Genomic DNA, 18,293 nt, shown 5'->3' on the forward strand with positions numbered 1-18,293 from the left:
TTTTCGGTGAACTGTTCCTTTAAGTATGTACAACAAGACTGTGCAGTTTTAATGGCTAAGCTCTTGGTTCTGTGTGCTTGTGTAAAAGACCTAGCCTGAGGCAGACAGATGTGTTTCTCCTCTCTCTCTCAATATAGTCCAGTTCCGTCAATGTCACAGCTCTGCCTAATAGATAAAGAGCGGATTAACCATCGTAACATGGAACTCGGAGAGGGGGGAGGCTGTAATTACCAAGCCTAATGTAATTGAATTGTTTTTTAATTAGATGGACACATTTCTTCCCCGTGGTCCAGCTTGCACAGTGCTCGGCCGTACACGGCTCCACCCGTAATAACTCCTAAATTACTGTTACATGCAAAGTTTGAGCTACATTTGACACCTCGTAGAAATATAAATGGCCAACAAGGGACTTTACATGTATTATTTTAAGCACGGCATTTATACATTCTGATAATAATCTGTGAATGCTAAAGTCTGATTGGATGAGACATGTTCGAGGCTGTTTTAAAATAGCTGATATATATATACAGGCTACCAATCGTGACCACTCAGAAACAGAAAGTAAAAATAAAACTCTCAATGGGTAATTAACTAGAGTAATTAAGACCTGCCTCTACAGTTCAACCAGTTGAAGAGACCCCATTCTGCAATACATCACCAAGCAGCCAATGACTCAACTCTGCTTTAAATACATCAACAGTACTGCACTCAAAAATGAACATTCTGTCATTATTTACTCAACATGTTGGTCCAAACCTTTTTTATAAGATGTATTATCAATGCAATTTATATAAAAAAAAAAAAAGAATTTTGTAGTTAAGTAAATACAGCAAGAAAAGATTGAGTATTATATACATTGAATAAGTTTAAGCGTGGACTTGAAAATATTAAGTAAATTCTACATCTGTACTTAAAATAAAAATAAATACATGTAAAAATAAAGCTCTATAAGTAAATATTTGTGGCAGGGCGGAGGGCGGGGCCGGGTCGTGATCCTACACACCCGGTCCCGTATTAGGCTAATTATGCCTCAGTGAGGTTTAAAGGCTGACTGCAGAGGGCCGTGCGGGAGAGAGAGATCGTTAGCGGACATGTCTGTCATGTGTGTTTGTGTTGTCTTTTAAGTTTTCCATTAAACTATGATTTATATCTTCAAGCCGGTTCTCCTGGGCAGGCGTTGGATGAACTGTTCCAGTACCACCTGGTCGACGAGTCCCTCGACGTCGCGGTCTCCCACTAGCAGCCACCTCCGGCAGGCGTCTCGGAGCCGTTGGGCAAAAGCGAATGGGCGGTCGGTCTTCTCCAGCTTCATAGCCCGGAAGAGTTGACGGCTCTCTTCCGGGCTCCGACCAACCCGCTGCAGAATGGCCCTCTTGAGGTCCGCATAGGCCAGGAGACTCGTTGCCGGCAATTGTTGAGCCGCGAGTTGGGCTTCCGGTAAATTTACTCACTTTAATCAATAATATGTCATGAAGTAGATTTAACCTCATTTTATACCATTAAAATGTACTTAAACATGCAAAATAAAAGTTAAAAGTAAATCTTACTAGTAATTTGCACATAAAGTGCACATAAAACTACCATACGGCTTCAGAAGACTTGGAATATATCACACGGGTCATATGGAATATTTTTATGGGGCTCTTTGTCCGTTTTGGAGCTTGACAGGCAAATTTTGCCATGTAAAAATTTCTTGCAATTTCGTGTTCCACTGAAAATATTACTGTATATGGGTTTAGAACATAATGAGAGTGAGAAAATAATTACTGCATTTTTATGTTTGGGGGAACCAACCCTCAAAAAACAAGTTCATACGGTTAGGTAGAAAAACATGTTAAAATGACGGTCAAGTCATGGAAAACGTCCTCAGTTATCAAACCAGCTCCTGCCTCGGGCCTCTAATTTCCTGTTTTGTCCCGCAGCACAGGACATGCGTCTCGCTCTCATGTCATGGGGCTCATCTGATGCCAAAAGATTCGCTACTGAATTTAGACCTTAAACCCTGATTGCAGTGATAAACAAGAGGGTTAATAATCTGTTTAGTTTTCATGCATCAATTAAACAGTATCTGCAACCCATTTTACTTTGTGATATATTTGAGTATTGGGATATTTAATGAAGAAACAAAAAGGGTGGGACTTGATGAGAGATTGATGAATCGTGCACAGTAAGACCATGAATATGTATAACGTATGTAAATAACGTGAGTATTGAGTTTATGAAAAACCACAAGAAGTACATCATCTTTTATTGCCATTTATTTAAAGGAACTTTTTTTGGTAAAATATAAATACAAATGATAGCGTATGTAATTACAAAGTCCGAACACTTCTGCAAAAACAATAATAACACACGTCAGAAACAAGTTACTGAATAGTCAACCCATTATTTACAAGTTCAAGCATATCTTTGCCAAACAAAGCGTCAGATTAGTATTTTACAAAGAAAAGCCACAATAAAATATCTTAATTTCTCCTCATAAATAAGTTACTGTAGTCAAAGCAAAAGCTTGCGTACAGGGTACGAAACGGCTTTGTAAGTTAGAGTTTAACACTGAGACTGAAAAATCCCACACTGGTTACTGGTCAACACCATATAAACATCTACTCCACTTGTGCGAGGCATTCGAGTCGCTAGGGAAAATCTCTGACGAAGTGCACTAATTAACTCTCGATGAACCAAAGGGACTTTCAGCCTCTGTACGTCCGAAGAGCCGTTTCCGACGTCAACGTGGACATCGCGATTAAAACCCCAATCCACCCCCAATTATATTTACACCAGTTCTCTGGCCATCGTTACTCCAATTATAAAATAAAGACCTGACCAAACAAGACAAAAAGGCAGCGCATATATTTATATCTATATAATACACACAAATAAAATACAGTGACTGTATATATATCTATATATAGTTATTTTCCTATTTAGAAAACATATCTTTTAAACAAAAGAATTCCTCGTTGTGAGCATGGCTTTGTATCTTCAAGTTAGCTGAAGACAGTGATCCACATCTCAAAGGTCCTCTTTGTATATCTGCAGAATGTACACTATGTACAGATTTGCGTCGTCACCGATTGAATTAGTAGGCGAGGAGAATGCAAGATGCATGAAATATTCCGAAACGGTCTTGTAGCCAAACAGAAATATCGGTTACATTGGGACCGATCCCTTTGGCTCACAGTCCAGAAGTTCCTTGAAATGTCAAGGACAGTCCCAGAACATCCCTGTCCTTCACTTCTAGTGCTCCTCATGTCCATGCGAGTGTCGAGTATATGTGCGAAGGCTCACGAGCGAGGTCTGGATGCCGGTTCCCAGCGATTGTCCAGACATTCGAGCGATGACCCCAACAGTGCCACCAGCTCGCCGCTGATTTCCACCAAATCCAAGAGTTCCTTGCTGTCGGGCATGAATCCCTCGAGCTCTTCCGGACATGAGAACAGCTGACTGAGAGACGCCTGCTTGTAGAATTCCGCCTCGGCAATCGTCACCACCTCGATGTGCGTGAACCTGGCGCGGAACGTTCTGGCAGACATCTTTAGACGCTTGAGAACATCGGAGAGCAGCAACCAGTTTCTAGGTCTGAAAAAAAAAGATGTAGAGATTAGTTTGATGAATCATGTGCCTTATTCCAAAGCAAGCATCCCTATTACTATTGCTAATACTCTTGGGGATTTAGGGATTTGAACTTATTATTTTCATATGATCCGACATACCAGATTTTCACATGGCAGATGATAAAATGGGCAAAAATCCGATATACTTAAATTGAAGTTGGCTAGGATATCAGAAGCAGTGTTTCAACTATTGGTCCAAATAAGGGTGTGCTAGTGCGTGCCAGGGCAAGACACGTTCCCACTGTCACTTCCGGGGCTTCATTATGTCTCCTCGGAGCCAACGGCCAAGCGCCTTTGGCCCGTCTAATACCCTTGGGCCAAAGAAGGCCAACTGGGGATTGAGGCAGGGTCAATGTCAAATGTGGACCAAAATAATTCAACAAGCGACTTCAGTCTCCATGTTCATTTCGAGGGCTAGCTAGTTTCAAAAGTCTGATATCACAACTTGAGCTTCCTTCTTGACGTTGGCACCAGGGCGACGTATTAATGGCGATTCTTAGGGCAATGCTGTGGGGCTATTGGCCCAATGGTGGAAATGCAGATAGATTTTGGTCTCGAGGACCGAGGCTATTGGCCCGGCTAACCAGTTGATAGCCCTGCCTCGCACTGGCCCAATAGTGGAAACGCTGCTAAAGAGGTATAGGCTCTTTCCACTTGAACTTGATTGGTTGGTCTTGACTCAGACTTGACCAAGGTAGACTCGAACTCAACACTACTGCATGCACACCAAGGCTCGGTATGTCAGAGCATGGGCGTGACTTATCTAGACATTTAGCGACAACCAACACGAAACAAAACAAAAACATGCTTGTACACACTGTGTCAAATGCCCTTGCCCTTGCACACACATTCAGATAAATAAGGCAAAATTACACAAAAAATGCTCAGAAACACAATAGGCTACACACACACACACACACACACAAAAAAAACTTAGACCAAGCCTGTCAAACACACACACATACACACAGCGAGGAAAGCAGTAACGGGCAGCACTCAATCGATGGCACTTGAGGAGGTCTGTGGCTCTTGCGGAGCGCTGAATGGAGTGAGAAGAGGGAAAAAAGAGAGAGAGCGAGAACGAGAGAGGGAGGAAGAGCGGGCGAGCGGGGGGGGGGTAATGTGAGGAGAGCAGAAAGCCATTAATACTGCATCAGCCAGCAGCGTCTAGCAAAAGAGAGCGAGCGAATGAGAACGGGGAGGGGAGGCAGCCCGGAGACAAGCGCAGACTGAAGATTATACACGACAGTGAGCGCGGCAGCTGAGCCTGGGAGAGAGAGAGAGAGAGAGAGCGAGCGAGCGAGCGGAGCGCGCTAACAGTAGAGCGAGAGCATGTGTGGGAGGTAATTAGCTGTGTCTGTTTAGCAGCGTGTCACTAGACTGTCTTTCTCTCTCTCTCTCTCTCCCTCTCTCTCTCTGTACTCGCACTGTTTAACCAAAATGGGTCTTGCGTCTAAAATAACGTTGTCACTGACTGTCACGTTGCTGCCCAACACTATGCGTTCCTGCCGGGTACACGTCTGCCCAAGGTTACGGGTTCAATTTCGATGAAATTTTGGCGAACAATTAGCATTTACCTGTTTGTAATTGCCATTTCTGTTACTAAATTCCGAATTAGGACAATCCGTTTCGATCAGAACAAAATGGCATCCATTTGGATCAGTCTGGCTAGTACGCTCGCCAGTTTGGGCCGATGTCGACAGATCTACCAAGAAAAGTAGGTAAGTTCAAAGGTCAGCTTGAGGCTCTTACCCCTGTGAGAGTGAGACCTGGATGTTGTAGCACGGCAGCAGCGGTCGGTCTGAGAACTCAAATTCGAACACTTCTCTCTGTTCGTCCTCATCTTCGCCAGGGCCGGGAGGGTTGGCCAGGATGTCATAACCGGATGAATCATCACCAGGCTCTGTTAGTTAGAGAGATGAGGATTGATTAGAAATGTGAGACAGGGTGTGAATTATGGAATCTCACACACATACCCTCCCTCTTGCAAGTGTTTCAGAGAGCTTTCAACAGATTCCGCTCCCATTATGTCCCAACAGATTCCCCTCCCTCCCGCAGTCTCCCTGCTGGATTCGCGCCGAGACATGCTTTTCCGAAGCTTGTCTCACGGCACGCTCTGTACGTGTTCTCCTATTCGCACTCTCTTCCATTAAGCGCCACTCCGGGAAGAGCTGCGAGTGTGCGTGTGAAGCCATTTCACTCATTCGTGTGCACTAGCGGAACGGCGTACACCTCGGAGCAAAACACAGACAGAACGGAGTTGTCTCTCTACCGCTTTCCCCCAAGCTCCCTCGCTCATTTTAACAGTTTTGGTTTTTCCGAAGCGGTGCGTTTCAACAGAGCAAAGCTCCCAATAATAAATGTGCGGCTCCCTTCCACACCTCCCTGCACTCCTGGTTCTGTTATTCCAGGGATCCCAGGGAAAATGTGCAGTAGCACTGGGTTTGTTTTCTTGAGCTGGAAACGGGCCCGGTCACACACGGAGCGATCTGCTGATATACGGCAGCCCATGGAACATGCACTAAGCAGCTATTATTTGTTTTATAAAGAGCAATACAAAATACAGCTATCCATTTATGCCCCATGGTGCCGAATCTACCTCCTAGAGGACTGAGGGATTTTATAAAAAAAAATAGTTTTGCTTTGTCTTATAGATTTTAAGCTAATATCAGCCTAATCAGTATGATGCTAATATTTATTAAAAATAAATAAAAAAAAACATATTGGCCGATACCGATATGATGACCAATAATGTTTTGCATCTTTTTAAACTTCAATAATTTAAGCTAATAAAAATCAAATATGCTAGCCATTTTTTATTTAAAGCGAACATAAGAGAGAGGAAAGTTAAGGTAACAGTACACATTGCGGCATTTCTTTTTTATTTATTTTAGCTTTTCGATCAATGACCGTCTACAAACATTGACAATTCCCACTGCGATTAACCCTCAGGTATTTGCCCATCTCTCCGTCTATCCATGTGAAATTTATCTTTCCTTTTGTTTCTTTCAGCTGTTACTCCGGGAGCATTGTGTGTGAATTTGTGTTTGTTTGAGTGTGAAAACGTTACTCACCACACACTGCGCTGCCATAAAACTCCCAGTACACACCAGGATCATCGTCTGGTCTGCCCTGCAGGTCAGCAAAGTAATCTAGAGAGAGAGAAAGAGAGAATATCAATGATGTAAACAGGAAATAGCTAGGAATGCATTGGTAAACAATTACAAATTATTAGCTATTCTAAATCTAAACTTTTTGGTCTCCTTTTAAAAGCAAAAAATAAATAAAAAATAGCGAGTTATATGTTTGTAAGGGGGTTAAAGGATGGGCAAGGAGGAGGCGAGAACTGGCTTTTCAATGTAAATGATAGTTTTATGGTAAACTTAAAAGACAACATAAACACACATGACGGACATGTCTGCTAACGATCTCTCTCTCCCGCACGACACCCTGCAGTCGACCTTTATACCTCGGAGGCTTAATTAGCCTAATACGGGACCGGGTGCGTAGGATCACGACCCGGCCCTGCCCTCCGCCCTGCCACAATGTTGTTATATGTATATAGCGTTGAGACTACAGCTCCAATCTAGAATTTTAGCTAATATCAGCCAATTGGTAACATAATAACTGAAATAAAAGATTGAATTTGTTCAAATATGATTTGATTTCCAATCATATAAACTCTGAGTTTAAGTAAGAATTAACCGATATAACATACCGATATGTACCACTGATATATTAAAATTGTATTTTCTGGTTTTGGCCAAAAAACTAAAGAATTGCTGAGTTTCACAATACAGCTCCAATCTAGAATTGTACCTAATATCAGCCCAAACACATACACATAAACACATAAACTATTATATTGGCCACTAGCAATATGGTCACTGATATATCGTACCGGAGCAAACAGACCACAGTCAACAAGCAACAAAGTAACAAGTTGACTCTTTTGTTATTGTAGATAACATGTATTATTCCCAATATTGTAAATTATGCTGTTCTTCATCTAAATTTACCCTCCAACTCTAATCTAGAATGAGGCTGATATCGGCCTGATATTAGGCGATACCGATATGGTCACCGATACCAATATGGTTGCCGATATTTCATGCAAACACCAGGGCAGACACCCCACAGTCACCAAGCAACCATTTTCTTTACTAGTTGGTGTGGCCAATAACCAGTATAGAATTGCCGATATATCTGTACAGTGTCACGCTACAATCTAAAATGAATGATAATATCAGCCCAAACACAACGATACGGATAGTCAATCATTGTATTGGCCACAACCAATGTAGTCACCTATAAATCATTTGATATGATTCCCAATTGAATAACCAAAACTAGATTTACACAACAACTCCAATCTGGAATAAAGACAATATCGGCAGAATAAACATGTTAATATCAGGTGAAACCGATATCGCTATGGCCACCGATATTTCATGCTAATGCCAGGGCGGACACACCACAGTCATTTTCTTTTCTGGTTATGACCAATAGCCAATGCAGAATTGCCGATATATCTGTACAGTGTCACACTACAGCTGCAATCACAACAATACCGATAGTTCATCATTGTATTGGCACTACCAACATGGTCGCCTATAAATCATTTGATATGATTCCCGATATTATAGTGTGCTGTTTTGCATCCTTTAAGATAGAACAATATTCCAATCTGAAATAAAGCCAATACCGGTCTAATAAGACCGATGCCAGTAGTAAAATAAAGATGTTAATATTAGTTGAAAGCCGATATGGTCACCAATATATCACACCAGGGAAAAAAAGTCCACAGTCACTAAGCAACAAAGTGTAAAGGCTCTAAGATTGGGTGTGAGCACTTGTGGTTGCACGTTCAGATGCCACTTGGCACAGGCAGCGGCGATAGGAGCCACATTTGCAAGCGCAGCCATTAACTATTCCACCCAGAGAGTGAGCGAGAGAGAAAGAGAGAGCGAGAGAAGGTGGTTGATTAGAAGGCTCCCACAGAGGGGAAACAAATTTGGGGAGGGTCCGTAAATCAGCGCAGCAGACAGCAGAACGGGACATGCCTACTGATTTACACACACACACAATATGATGGCCTGCGCTTCCAGGCAGAGTGCTCTCCTGCCTCATGAACTCATGCATAATCAAACACACAGTCAGAACGAACCTTCACCATGTGACTGCATTGCCCTTTAACTGGCAGGCCTGAAGCTAATCCACACACACACACACACACACACACACACACACACACACACACACACACACACACAGTATTAAGTCAGCTTTTGAAGTGAAAGAATTTGCGTCAGCCGGTGAATTGTTTGCACTGCCCTCAAGTACAGCTTCAAACTTTCAGACCATTAATTAAGTTGTGCCACGAAAAACATAACAAATTTTGTCTTCAACATAGAGAGAGAGTCTATCTCGTTTGAATCGTTACGGTGCGGCTGTGCTCGGGTGAGCGGGGTCAGTGTTAACATGCAACATAAAAACCTGCTAGTCTCTTCATTCAAACGTCTAACTTTGAGTATTATGACTTTACCTCAATAAAAATAATGTTTGCACAACAGCGGCAGCAAATGGCACAACCACAAGGTCAGTCCTTTAGAAAACCTGATTATTGCAGAACTTTGCTAACAACCAAAAGGTAAATATTTCAAGACACCAAGAAACGGATTGACAAGCACAATTTTCACAAAATACTTTGAAAGGCTCATCGCTCATTTAAAAAAAACAACAACAAAAAAAACCCATTAGGCTTTATTTACGTCACAACCATGAAACGGGATTTGCTACTGGCTAGTCAAAGGCTAGTCCGTTTATAATCCAACCGAAAATGCTTTTGGGTAAATGCACGTATAATACGAGATTAGCAGGCAAGCGTGCAACACCGCAAATAAACGTTGAAAACTAGTTTTGAAAGTGTAACCATGGCACTTAAATCTAACACTGGAAAAAAAAAAGAAGTTGTTGGTTTTACTTAATTCAATTGTGGACTTTGGTTGCACACAATGAAAGTGGGCTCTACTCAAAGTTTCTAGTTAATGGCTCATATTTTCACTCTTTTGGAGTTTTTGCGCCTTTATATCGGCAGTGTTTTAATTCCTTCCCCAGCAGATTATTCTTGAAAAAACGAATGATTTGACAAGCGCTGTTTCTGCTATCCTTTACGCAATATAAGCCTCAAATAGCCACAAAGCTATATTTGTCATAACTTATTTCCTGTGTTTCTATCAGGCGTGCACATTATTCAGCAAGGTGTTTGATCTGTGTCTAATAATACTGTGAAAAGATGCCGCGCTCCAGATCCCAGCGATGATTTGCGTTATGAATAAATTATGCAGATTAGTGTTTACTGCTTAACTTTACTTCTTGGCAGTTTTAGATACACTGTTATCAGTTATTTGTCTTTTCGTGATTATTCAGAGCTCATTTTATACTTAATATGTTGTTTTTAGTTTTTACCGTCATTGCATTTGCACACTCTCCTGAGAGTGTGTGTGCGATAGAAACCATTGGACTGCATAGAATTTCAAAATAAAAGTCATCAATGTTTCTTAATCTTATGGCTTGTTCATTTATTTTGTACGTGTTCGCGGGGCCCCCCCAGGCACGCCTGTATCACCTGTGGGATAGGCCAGCTGTGTCTCGACCTAACCATTAGCTCCACACTTCTCCACAATGGTAACCTCCAAAAAAAATACAATTGGGAGACAGGAAGTATATGGGGGGGGCGGCGCTGACTACCACACCTGGAGTCGCAGGTTCGAATCCAGGGCATGCTGAGTGACTCCAGTCAGGCTTCCTTAGCAACCAAATTGGTCTGGTTGCTAGGGTGGGTATAGTCACTTGGGGTAACCTCCTCGTGGTCGCTATGTGGTTATATCTCTCGGTGTGATGCGTGGCAAGTGGTGTGTGGATGCCGCTGAGAATAGAGTGCAGCCACACGCACTAGGTCTCCGCGGTAACTGAGATGCGTCCTCCGCCACCCGGCTTGAGGTGAGACACTACGCCACCATGAGGACTTAGAGAGCATTGGGAATTGGGCACCCCCCAATAAAAACAATACAAATTGTAAACAAATAAAAACCAACAACAGCCCCATCAGGCTAACAGGTGTTTATCTTACTTGATATACACAGCTCCTAAATTGAAGAATATGGTCCATCACAGTAGACACTTAAAGCCATTTAAAATCAAGGACTTCAAAACCTTTGGCTTCTGTCAAAATTGCTGCTTTATTTTAGATAAACCCATGTTTTATCTCAGATGACCGTTCGGGCCCAGATTACACCTAGATTGCAATTAAGATTTTTCCTGATAGTGTTGTGCGAGACATCCCGTACACCCTTCAAAACATTTGCACCGCACAAGAACAAATAAAGCCACACACACACAATCTCCTTTCAGTGGAAAGCTGATTTGCCAGTGCTAAAGGCTTTTCCTCCACTCCAGCTGTTGCTTAGTAACAGATAGGCAAGCGGAGCCGCGGAGCCACGGAGCCAAACCCTCCACTGCTATGGGAGGGGAATTGTAGGGATGGAGGCGGAAGAGAGAAAGGGCGCTCTTACCGGACAGAAACCCCTCCATTATGTCGCTGTGGGTCATCTTGAGTAAGCCGCGGCCAGAGTAGGTAGCTAGAGTCGGATCGGCACCGTAAGACAGCAACATCCGGACCACGTCCAAATGATCATTTTCCACTGCATCATGGAGAGGCCTGTTGGAAGAGAGTGGAATATTTTGTTTAAAAATGAAATAGAAACAACCGTAATTTGACGTGACATTTGAAACGCATTTAACGTCACAATATAACATATCCTGAGTGTACGTTATGCACAAATCAGTGAGGAACGGGCCTTGATTTTACCGAATCGATCAATTCGATTGGACCGCACAAATTATGTTACTTCAGTAGAAAAGTTTAACTTCTAACATTTAGTAGAAAGTTAGTACATTTTGGTGACATCTAAAAACATTTTGTTTTTAAAGTAATGTACACGGATGAATTGTTCACGATAAGACCCGGAACATTAATACATAAATATGTTATATTTCCAATTCTCCACATGTTAATGTGGTTTTAAAAAAAATACACTGGGTCCGGGTAGATCAGCAAGCAAAGACGCTGAGGGCGTGCTGAGTGACTCCAGTCAGGTCTCCTAAGCAACCAAATTGGCCCAGTTGCTAGGGTGAGTAGAGTCACATGGGGTAACCTCCTCGTGGTCGCTATAATGTGGTTCTCGCTCTCGGTGGGGTGTGTGGTGAGTTGTGCGTGGATGCCGCGGAGAATAGCGTGAAGCCTCCACACATGCTAGGTCTCCACAGTAACGTGCTCAACAAGCCACATGATAAGATGCGCGGATTGACGGTCTCAGACGCGGAGGCAACTGAGATTCATCCTCCGCCACCCGGATTGAGGCGAGTCTTAGAGCGCATTGGGAATTAGGCATTCCAAATTGGGGAGAAAAAAGTCCCCCAAAATTAAAAAATTAAGTACACTTAATTTCATTTCAAACAAATCCAATTAATTCATTCATCTGTAATTACCTTCACATTATCTGTTCGTACGGCCCAATAAAACACTCATTAAAAGCTGTCACTGTCTTTCATCTTTCAGACAGGAATCAGGACGCTAAATTAAATTGGATTTTTAAGTGCATCCTGATGACAGAGATCTCATACGCTTAATCTGCTCTTTGTGTGGTAATTATCCGAGCTAAGATTCTCGGCCTCTTCTGTTGTTGTAAAGCCATTTTTACAAAACATATAATTACTGAGATTGAGTGTGCGCGCGAGCACATGTGCGCAAGTGTCATTATCAGAGTTGCAGCGACACACGCATGCACACACAAGCAAAGGGTGTCATGAAAACCAGTCCTACCCCAAGAGAAGAACGAGCGCAGCGTTTAATTCCTCTATGGGTTTTCTTAGTGCAGTAATCTAAGCAGTGTTTTTAATACTGACACAAAGGTTTTCAAGACGTTCGTTATGTTAACAGCTCTTGAACGTCAATCGGAGCCATTAATCAATCGACATCAGACTCACCATGTGATTACTTTTGGTCATATCAAACTTGAAAAAGACCAAAAATCTTTGTAAAGAATCGTGAAACTTAAAGAAATTGCTCATATGACAGTGAGATTTTATTTATTGTAAATAATAATTCAATTGTAATAGTTCAAAAAGTTTTGTTCATAAAATGTAGCATATGGTGTAATATGGTTAGGATCAATTATTTGGCGCTTCCTCAAAAGCACTCACTAATGGACCTTAAAATTCCTTGCTAATAATTGAATTGTGTACCTGGTGCCGTCTTGCGCACTGCAGTTGATGTCGGCTCCGTGCTCCAGTAAGTGCTGTACGATGGAGAGCCAACCGCGGGAACAGGCTTCGTGGAGCGCGCAGTAACCCGCATTATCACGATGATTCACATCGCACACTTTATTCTCCAGACAGTACAAAACCACCTCCTACAGCGAGAGAGAGAGACAGAGAGACGACAGTTACTATGGCACAGCGAGGAATGAAATTCATTAAACACCATTAAAGAGCGCAGAGAGAGAGAGAGAGAGAGAGAGAGAGAGAGAGACAGGGAGCAGGCAGACAGTTCTGCCCAGAGCTGATTATTGATGTGTGAGGTATCGGGGGTTTTACAAGCGAATCCTGCCCAGAGCCTGCTGTTCACTTTTTATACGAGACGTCTGAGATTGCACAGAGAAATATGTGTGTGTTTCTGACTATAAGATGCAAGGGTGTAGGAACAATTCGAAAAGTAGGAGGGAGTGTTTGTGACTTTAGAACCCGAAATAGGGACACCAAAAGAAAAAGTTGTTAAGATCAACAGGCAAACTTTGTAATTCTGCTAGATTGCCATTCACACACTAGATGAGAATACCATTGAAATTGTCCAAAATAACTAGGAACCATTGCAGAATTCATTGAAGAGTTCTTCTGTAAACTCAGATTAAAAGGAACTCCCTCATCCATCGCTGTGAGCCTATTCCTAATGGACAACGCAATGAAAACAAACGCACACACAGATGGGTTTGAGAGGGGAGGGCTGGTGGCCTCTCGGTGCTCAGACGAATGAGGGCATTATAATTCAGAAGGCATAGCGCTTGCACTTCAACCCTGGCAGCGTCTCAGAGAGCCCATTCAACCTCCCTTGACGGAGTCACACAGCGGTACGACCCGCCCCGCACTGCTGCCAGCAGCTCTGCCTCGCGCTTCCCGCAGGCTCCGTATCCAGGATACAGCATGCCGCCGGCACGAATTCAAAACAACAAGCCTTTAGCAGGGGCACCGAGCCGTTAACGAGCCCAAACGGGAAACTCCCGCTTCACCGCAGACGTTACCGTCAGCTGGGACATGCGAACCAAAAGCACACGGAAGGTAAAAACACACACCCGCTATGCTCAATTACCGAAAGTGAGCCGTGGTTGAAGGGAGAATTTCTCCATTTCCGTTTATATTTCCATCACCTCATTCCCTTTCCAGCGACGTTTCTCGCACTCTGCCTCAGGGACTATCTCAGTGGGGATGTTTGTAGGCAGGAGAGCAGAGAGTAACATTAAACAGACAATAAAGCTGTTACCGAGCCTAGAGAGCAAGATTTGTCGCTGACTGTCCCTCTGAACTACTCTTTGCTGTAGTGTTTCCTCTCGCGCAGTCCCTTGCTTAAATGACTTCAAGATAACAACTGCAATCAATGCAGCATACGAGATGCAATGCAACACTAAACCCCTTCGCAAGAGCAAAGCTGCAAACCATCTTTCAGGCCAGCTCAAGACTAAGCCTAACATGCATCTATTCTACCACAACCTCAAAGCCTAGTCAACCCAAATCTACATCATAAAGAATAAAAGAGCAAGACCTGTATCTTATGTAGGGAAATAAATAGAGACAGACAGGAAAAAGAAGGGGAAGTTCTATGAAGCAGACCTGAACTGAAACCAGCCTAGGTCACTGTTAGTCTGTAGTCAAATTCTGATGTTTGCATTACCCATGTAAAAACAGTTCTAAAATTCTCAGGCAGATGATAAAACAGTTTTAAGGCAGTCGATAAAGGTTACCAGATTACTGAAACAATCGATAAAGACTTCTAGATTGCTGAGAGACTCGAGAGTTTTAGAATTTTGTGGCAGTTGAGTTCTAGAATTCCGAGGTAGTCAATAAAGAGTTCTAGATTTTTAGAGTGTCAAGATCAACTGCCTTAAAATTCTAGTCGTCTTTTTCAACTGCCTCAGGACTTTAGATCTCCATTGTCTCACTCGACTCTCAAATCTAGAACTCTTTATTTACTGACTGAGAATTATAGAACTTACCTACCGCAGAATTCTAGATCTCCCTTCACTGCCTCAGGAAGAATTCTTTATGAACTGCCTAACCATTCTAGAACTCATTTATCAGCTGCCTGAGAATGTAGATTTTCCCTGCTTCAAAAATCTAGAACTCTATTGACTGTCTCAGATTTCTAGAATGCAACTGCCTCTAAATTCTAAACTCTCACGACTGCCTCAGAAATCTAGAATTCTTTATCAACTGCCGCAGAATTCTAGAGCTCTCTTGACTGCCTAAAAATCTAGAATTTTTTATCAATGGTCTCAGAATTCTAGAGCTCTCTTGACTGCCTCAGAAATCTAGAAATCTTTTTGGACTGTCTCAGAATTCTGGACCTCTTTATCACAACTGCCGCAGAATTCTAGAGCTCTCTTGAATGCCTCAGAACTCTAGAAATCTTTTTGGACTGTCCCAGAATTCTGGACCTCTTTATCACAACTGCCGCAGAATTCTAGAGCTCTCTTGACTGCCTCAGAAATCTAGAAATCTTTTTGGACTGTCTCAGAATTCTGGACCTCTTTATCAACTGCCGCAGATTTCTAGAGCTCTCTTGACTGCCTCAGAAATCTAGAAATCTTTTGGACTGTCCCAGAATTCTGGACCTCTTTATCACAACTGCCGCAGAATTCTAGAGCTCTCTTGACTGCCTAAAATCTAGAATTTTTTATCAATGGTCTCAGAATTCTAGAGCTCTCTTGAATGCCTCAGAAATCTAGAAATCTTTTTGGACTGTCCCAGAATTCTGGACCTCTTTATCACAACTGCCGCAGAATTCTAGAGCTCTCTTGACTGCCTCAGAAATCTAGAAATCTTTTTGGACTGTCTCAGAATTCTGGACCTCTTTATCAACTGCCGCAGATTTCTAGAGCTCTCTTGACTGCCTCAGAAATCTAGAAATCTTTTTGGACTGTCCCAGAATTCTGGACCTCTTTATCACAACTGCCGCAGAATTCTAGAGCTCTCTTGACTGCCTAAAAATCTAGAATTTTTTATCAATGGTCTCAGAATTCTAGAGCTCTCTTGACTGCCTCAGAAATCTAGAAATCTTTTTGGACTGTCTCAGAATTCTGGACCTCTTTATCACAACTGCCGCAGAATTCTAGAGCTCTCTTGAATGCCTCAGAAATCTAGAAATCTTTTTGGACTGTCCCAGAATTCTGGACCTCTTTATCACAACTGCCGCAGAATTCTAGAGCTCTCTTGACTGCCTCAGAAATCTAGAAATCTTTTTGGACTGTCTCAGAATTCTGGACCTCTTTATCAACTGCCGCAGATTTCTAGAGCTCTCTTGACTGCCTCAGAAATCTAGAAATCTTTTTGGACTGTCCCAGAATTCTGGACCTCTTTATCACAACTGCCGCAGAATTCTAGAGCTCTCTTGACTGCCTAAAATCTAGAATTTTTTATCAATGGTCTCAGAATTCTAGAGCTCTCTTGAATGCCTCAGAAATCTAGACATCTTTTTGGACTGTCCCAGAATTCTGGACCTCTTTATCACAACTGCCGCAGAATTCTAGAGCTCTCTTGACTGCCTCAGAAATCTAGAAATCTTTTTGGACTGTCCCAGAATTCTGGACCTCTTTATCACAACTGCCGCAGAATTCTAGAGCTCTCTTGACTGCCTAAAAATCTAGAATTTTTTATCAATGGTCTCAGAATTCTAGAGCTCTCTTGACTGCCTCAGAAATCTAGAATTCTTTTTGGACTGTCTCAGAATTCTGGACCTCTTTATCAACTGCCGCAGAATTCTAGAGCTCTCTTGAATGCCTTAGAAATCTAGAAATCTTTTTGGACTGTCCCAGAATTCTGGACCTCTTTATCACAACTGCCTCAGAATTCTAGAGCTCTCTTGACTGCCTCAGAAATCTAGAAATCTTTTTCAACTGTTTTAGAATTCTAGGCCTTTTTATCAACTGCCTTAAAATTCTAGAATTCTTTTGACTGCCTCAGAAATCTAGACCTCTTGATTGTATCAGAATTTTTGAACGCTTTATCAACTGCCTTAAAATTCTAGAACTCTTATTATCAGCTGCCTGGGAATTTAAAACCATTCTTAAAGTTCTAGAATTCTGAGATGGTTGATAAAAAAATCTAGATTTCTGAGGCAGTCAAGAGAGTTCTATGTTTATGCTGCAATCGATGAGTTCTAGAATTCTGCGGCAATTGATCAAGAGTTCTAGAATTCTGAGAAAGTAAAAAAAAATGTGTCAGTCACAGTTAGAATTCTTAGGCAGGTGACTAGATAAAAGTTCAAGATTTCTGAGACCATCTATAAAGAATTCAAAAATTCTGAGGCAATTTATAAATGGTTCTAGAATACTGATGAAGTTGATAAGAGTTCTTTTTGAGTTTAAATGAATGTTTTTTAAAGTTTGACCTGTGGAGCCGTGGCTTAATGATCCTCTGTCTACACAATGTGCTGACGAATGTTCTAATTTTACACATAACTCAGGAAAAAACAACCTTCAGAAGGACTAGATGTCACATTGCCTCGGAAAGTGAGAGAGAGAGACAAAAACAACATTGAGAGAGCACAAAACAACAACGAATACAGGATTTGAGGAGAGGGCGAGCGAGACCAAACTCCCTCAGTGGGGGTTTTAATTGAGAAAGAGCCATGTCTGGAGTGGGAGTTGTAATAACAGGGAAAAGAGTTGAGGTGGCCTCCTCAAAACAATGCATCATTAATGGATCAGGAATTTTACCTGACATCCTGACATGTTTTTTATCATTCTAAAAAGGCAAAGAAGGGTTTTGATTAGTGCATATAGCTTTAGTAAAAAGACAAATATATGGTATGTCCTCAAGTAGCCATGAAAACATGTGTTTGTCAGTTAAAGCCTGTGTCCTGCTATTTGTTCAGGCTTGGCAGACAAAACTGGGTACACACACACACACACACACACACACACTCTTCGCTGGCTGTCACACTTTGTTGGTTACTAAACTAACGTATTATTCACACATAAACGCTTTTAAAAACACTAGTGTTTTTACGATTAAATAATTTTTCAATCGGACTGGTTTTGTCATTTAAAAACATCAGATCACATACAATCTGTGAAGGAATTTAGCACATATTGAGCTGCGGTGAACACATGCAACAAGCTTATTTAAGGTCACAGCCTGTGTTTGTGGTCACGATGTAGATCAAAAGATATGATTGCACACGAGTGCTCAAAACGCATGGAATATTATTTTGTGCGTGGCCTTGAGCGGACAAGCCTGACAGACGGACAAGCAGTCAAGTGTGGAGAATACGCCGGGTTTTCCACTTGCGCTTGGTTAATGCATGAAATGCAAGCCAAAATGACTCAGTCACACACAGAACCGCTC

At 42.1% G+C, this 18,293-nt stretch overlaps 1 protein-coding gene across 4 annotated transcripts in view; it reads right to left on the reverse strand.

The window, feature by feature from the left end:
* Window positions 1–2,246: 2,246 nt before the first annotated feature.
* LOC127640913 (BCL-6 corepressor-like) overlaps window positions 2,247–18,293 on the reverse strand; it is a 48,487-nt gene continuing 32,440 nt past the window's right edge. For all 4 annotated transcript variants that reach the window (XM_052123625.1, XM_052123626.1, XM_052123627.1 and 1 more), the window contains 5 exons: window positions 12,921–13,087; window positions 11,189–11,334; window positions 6,689–6,766; window positions 5,367–5,517; window positions 2,247–3,579 (listed from right to left, as the gene is read on the reverse strand). In XM_052123625.1, the coding sequence (XP_051979585.1) occupies window positions 3,285–3,579; window positions 5,367–5,517; window positions 6,689–6,766; window positions 11,189–11,334; window positions 12,921–13,087 (837 nt within the window). In that variant the 3' untranslated portion in view covers window positions 2,247–3,284. The remainder of the gene's footprint in view (window positions 3,580–5,366; window positions 5,518–6,688; window positions 6,767–11,188; window positions 11,335–12,920; window positions 13,088–18,293) is intronic.

The sequence above is a fragment of the Xyrauchen texanus genome, chromosome 50, assembly GCF_025860055.1.
Source record: "Xyrauchen texanus isolate HMW12.3.18 chromosome 50, RBS_HiC_50CHRs, whole genome shotgun sequence".
Taxonomy (NCBI): domain Eukaryota; kingdom Metazoa; phylum Chordata; class Actinopteri; order Cypriniformes; family Catostomidae; genus Xyrauchen; species Xyrauchen texanus.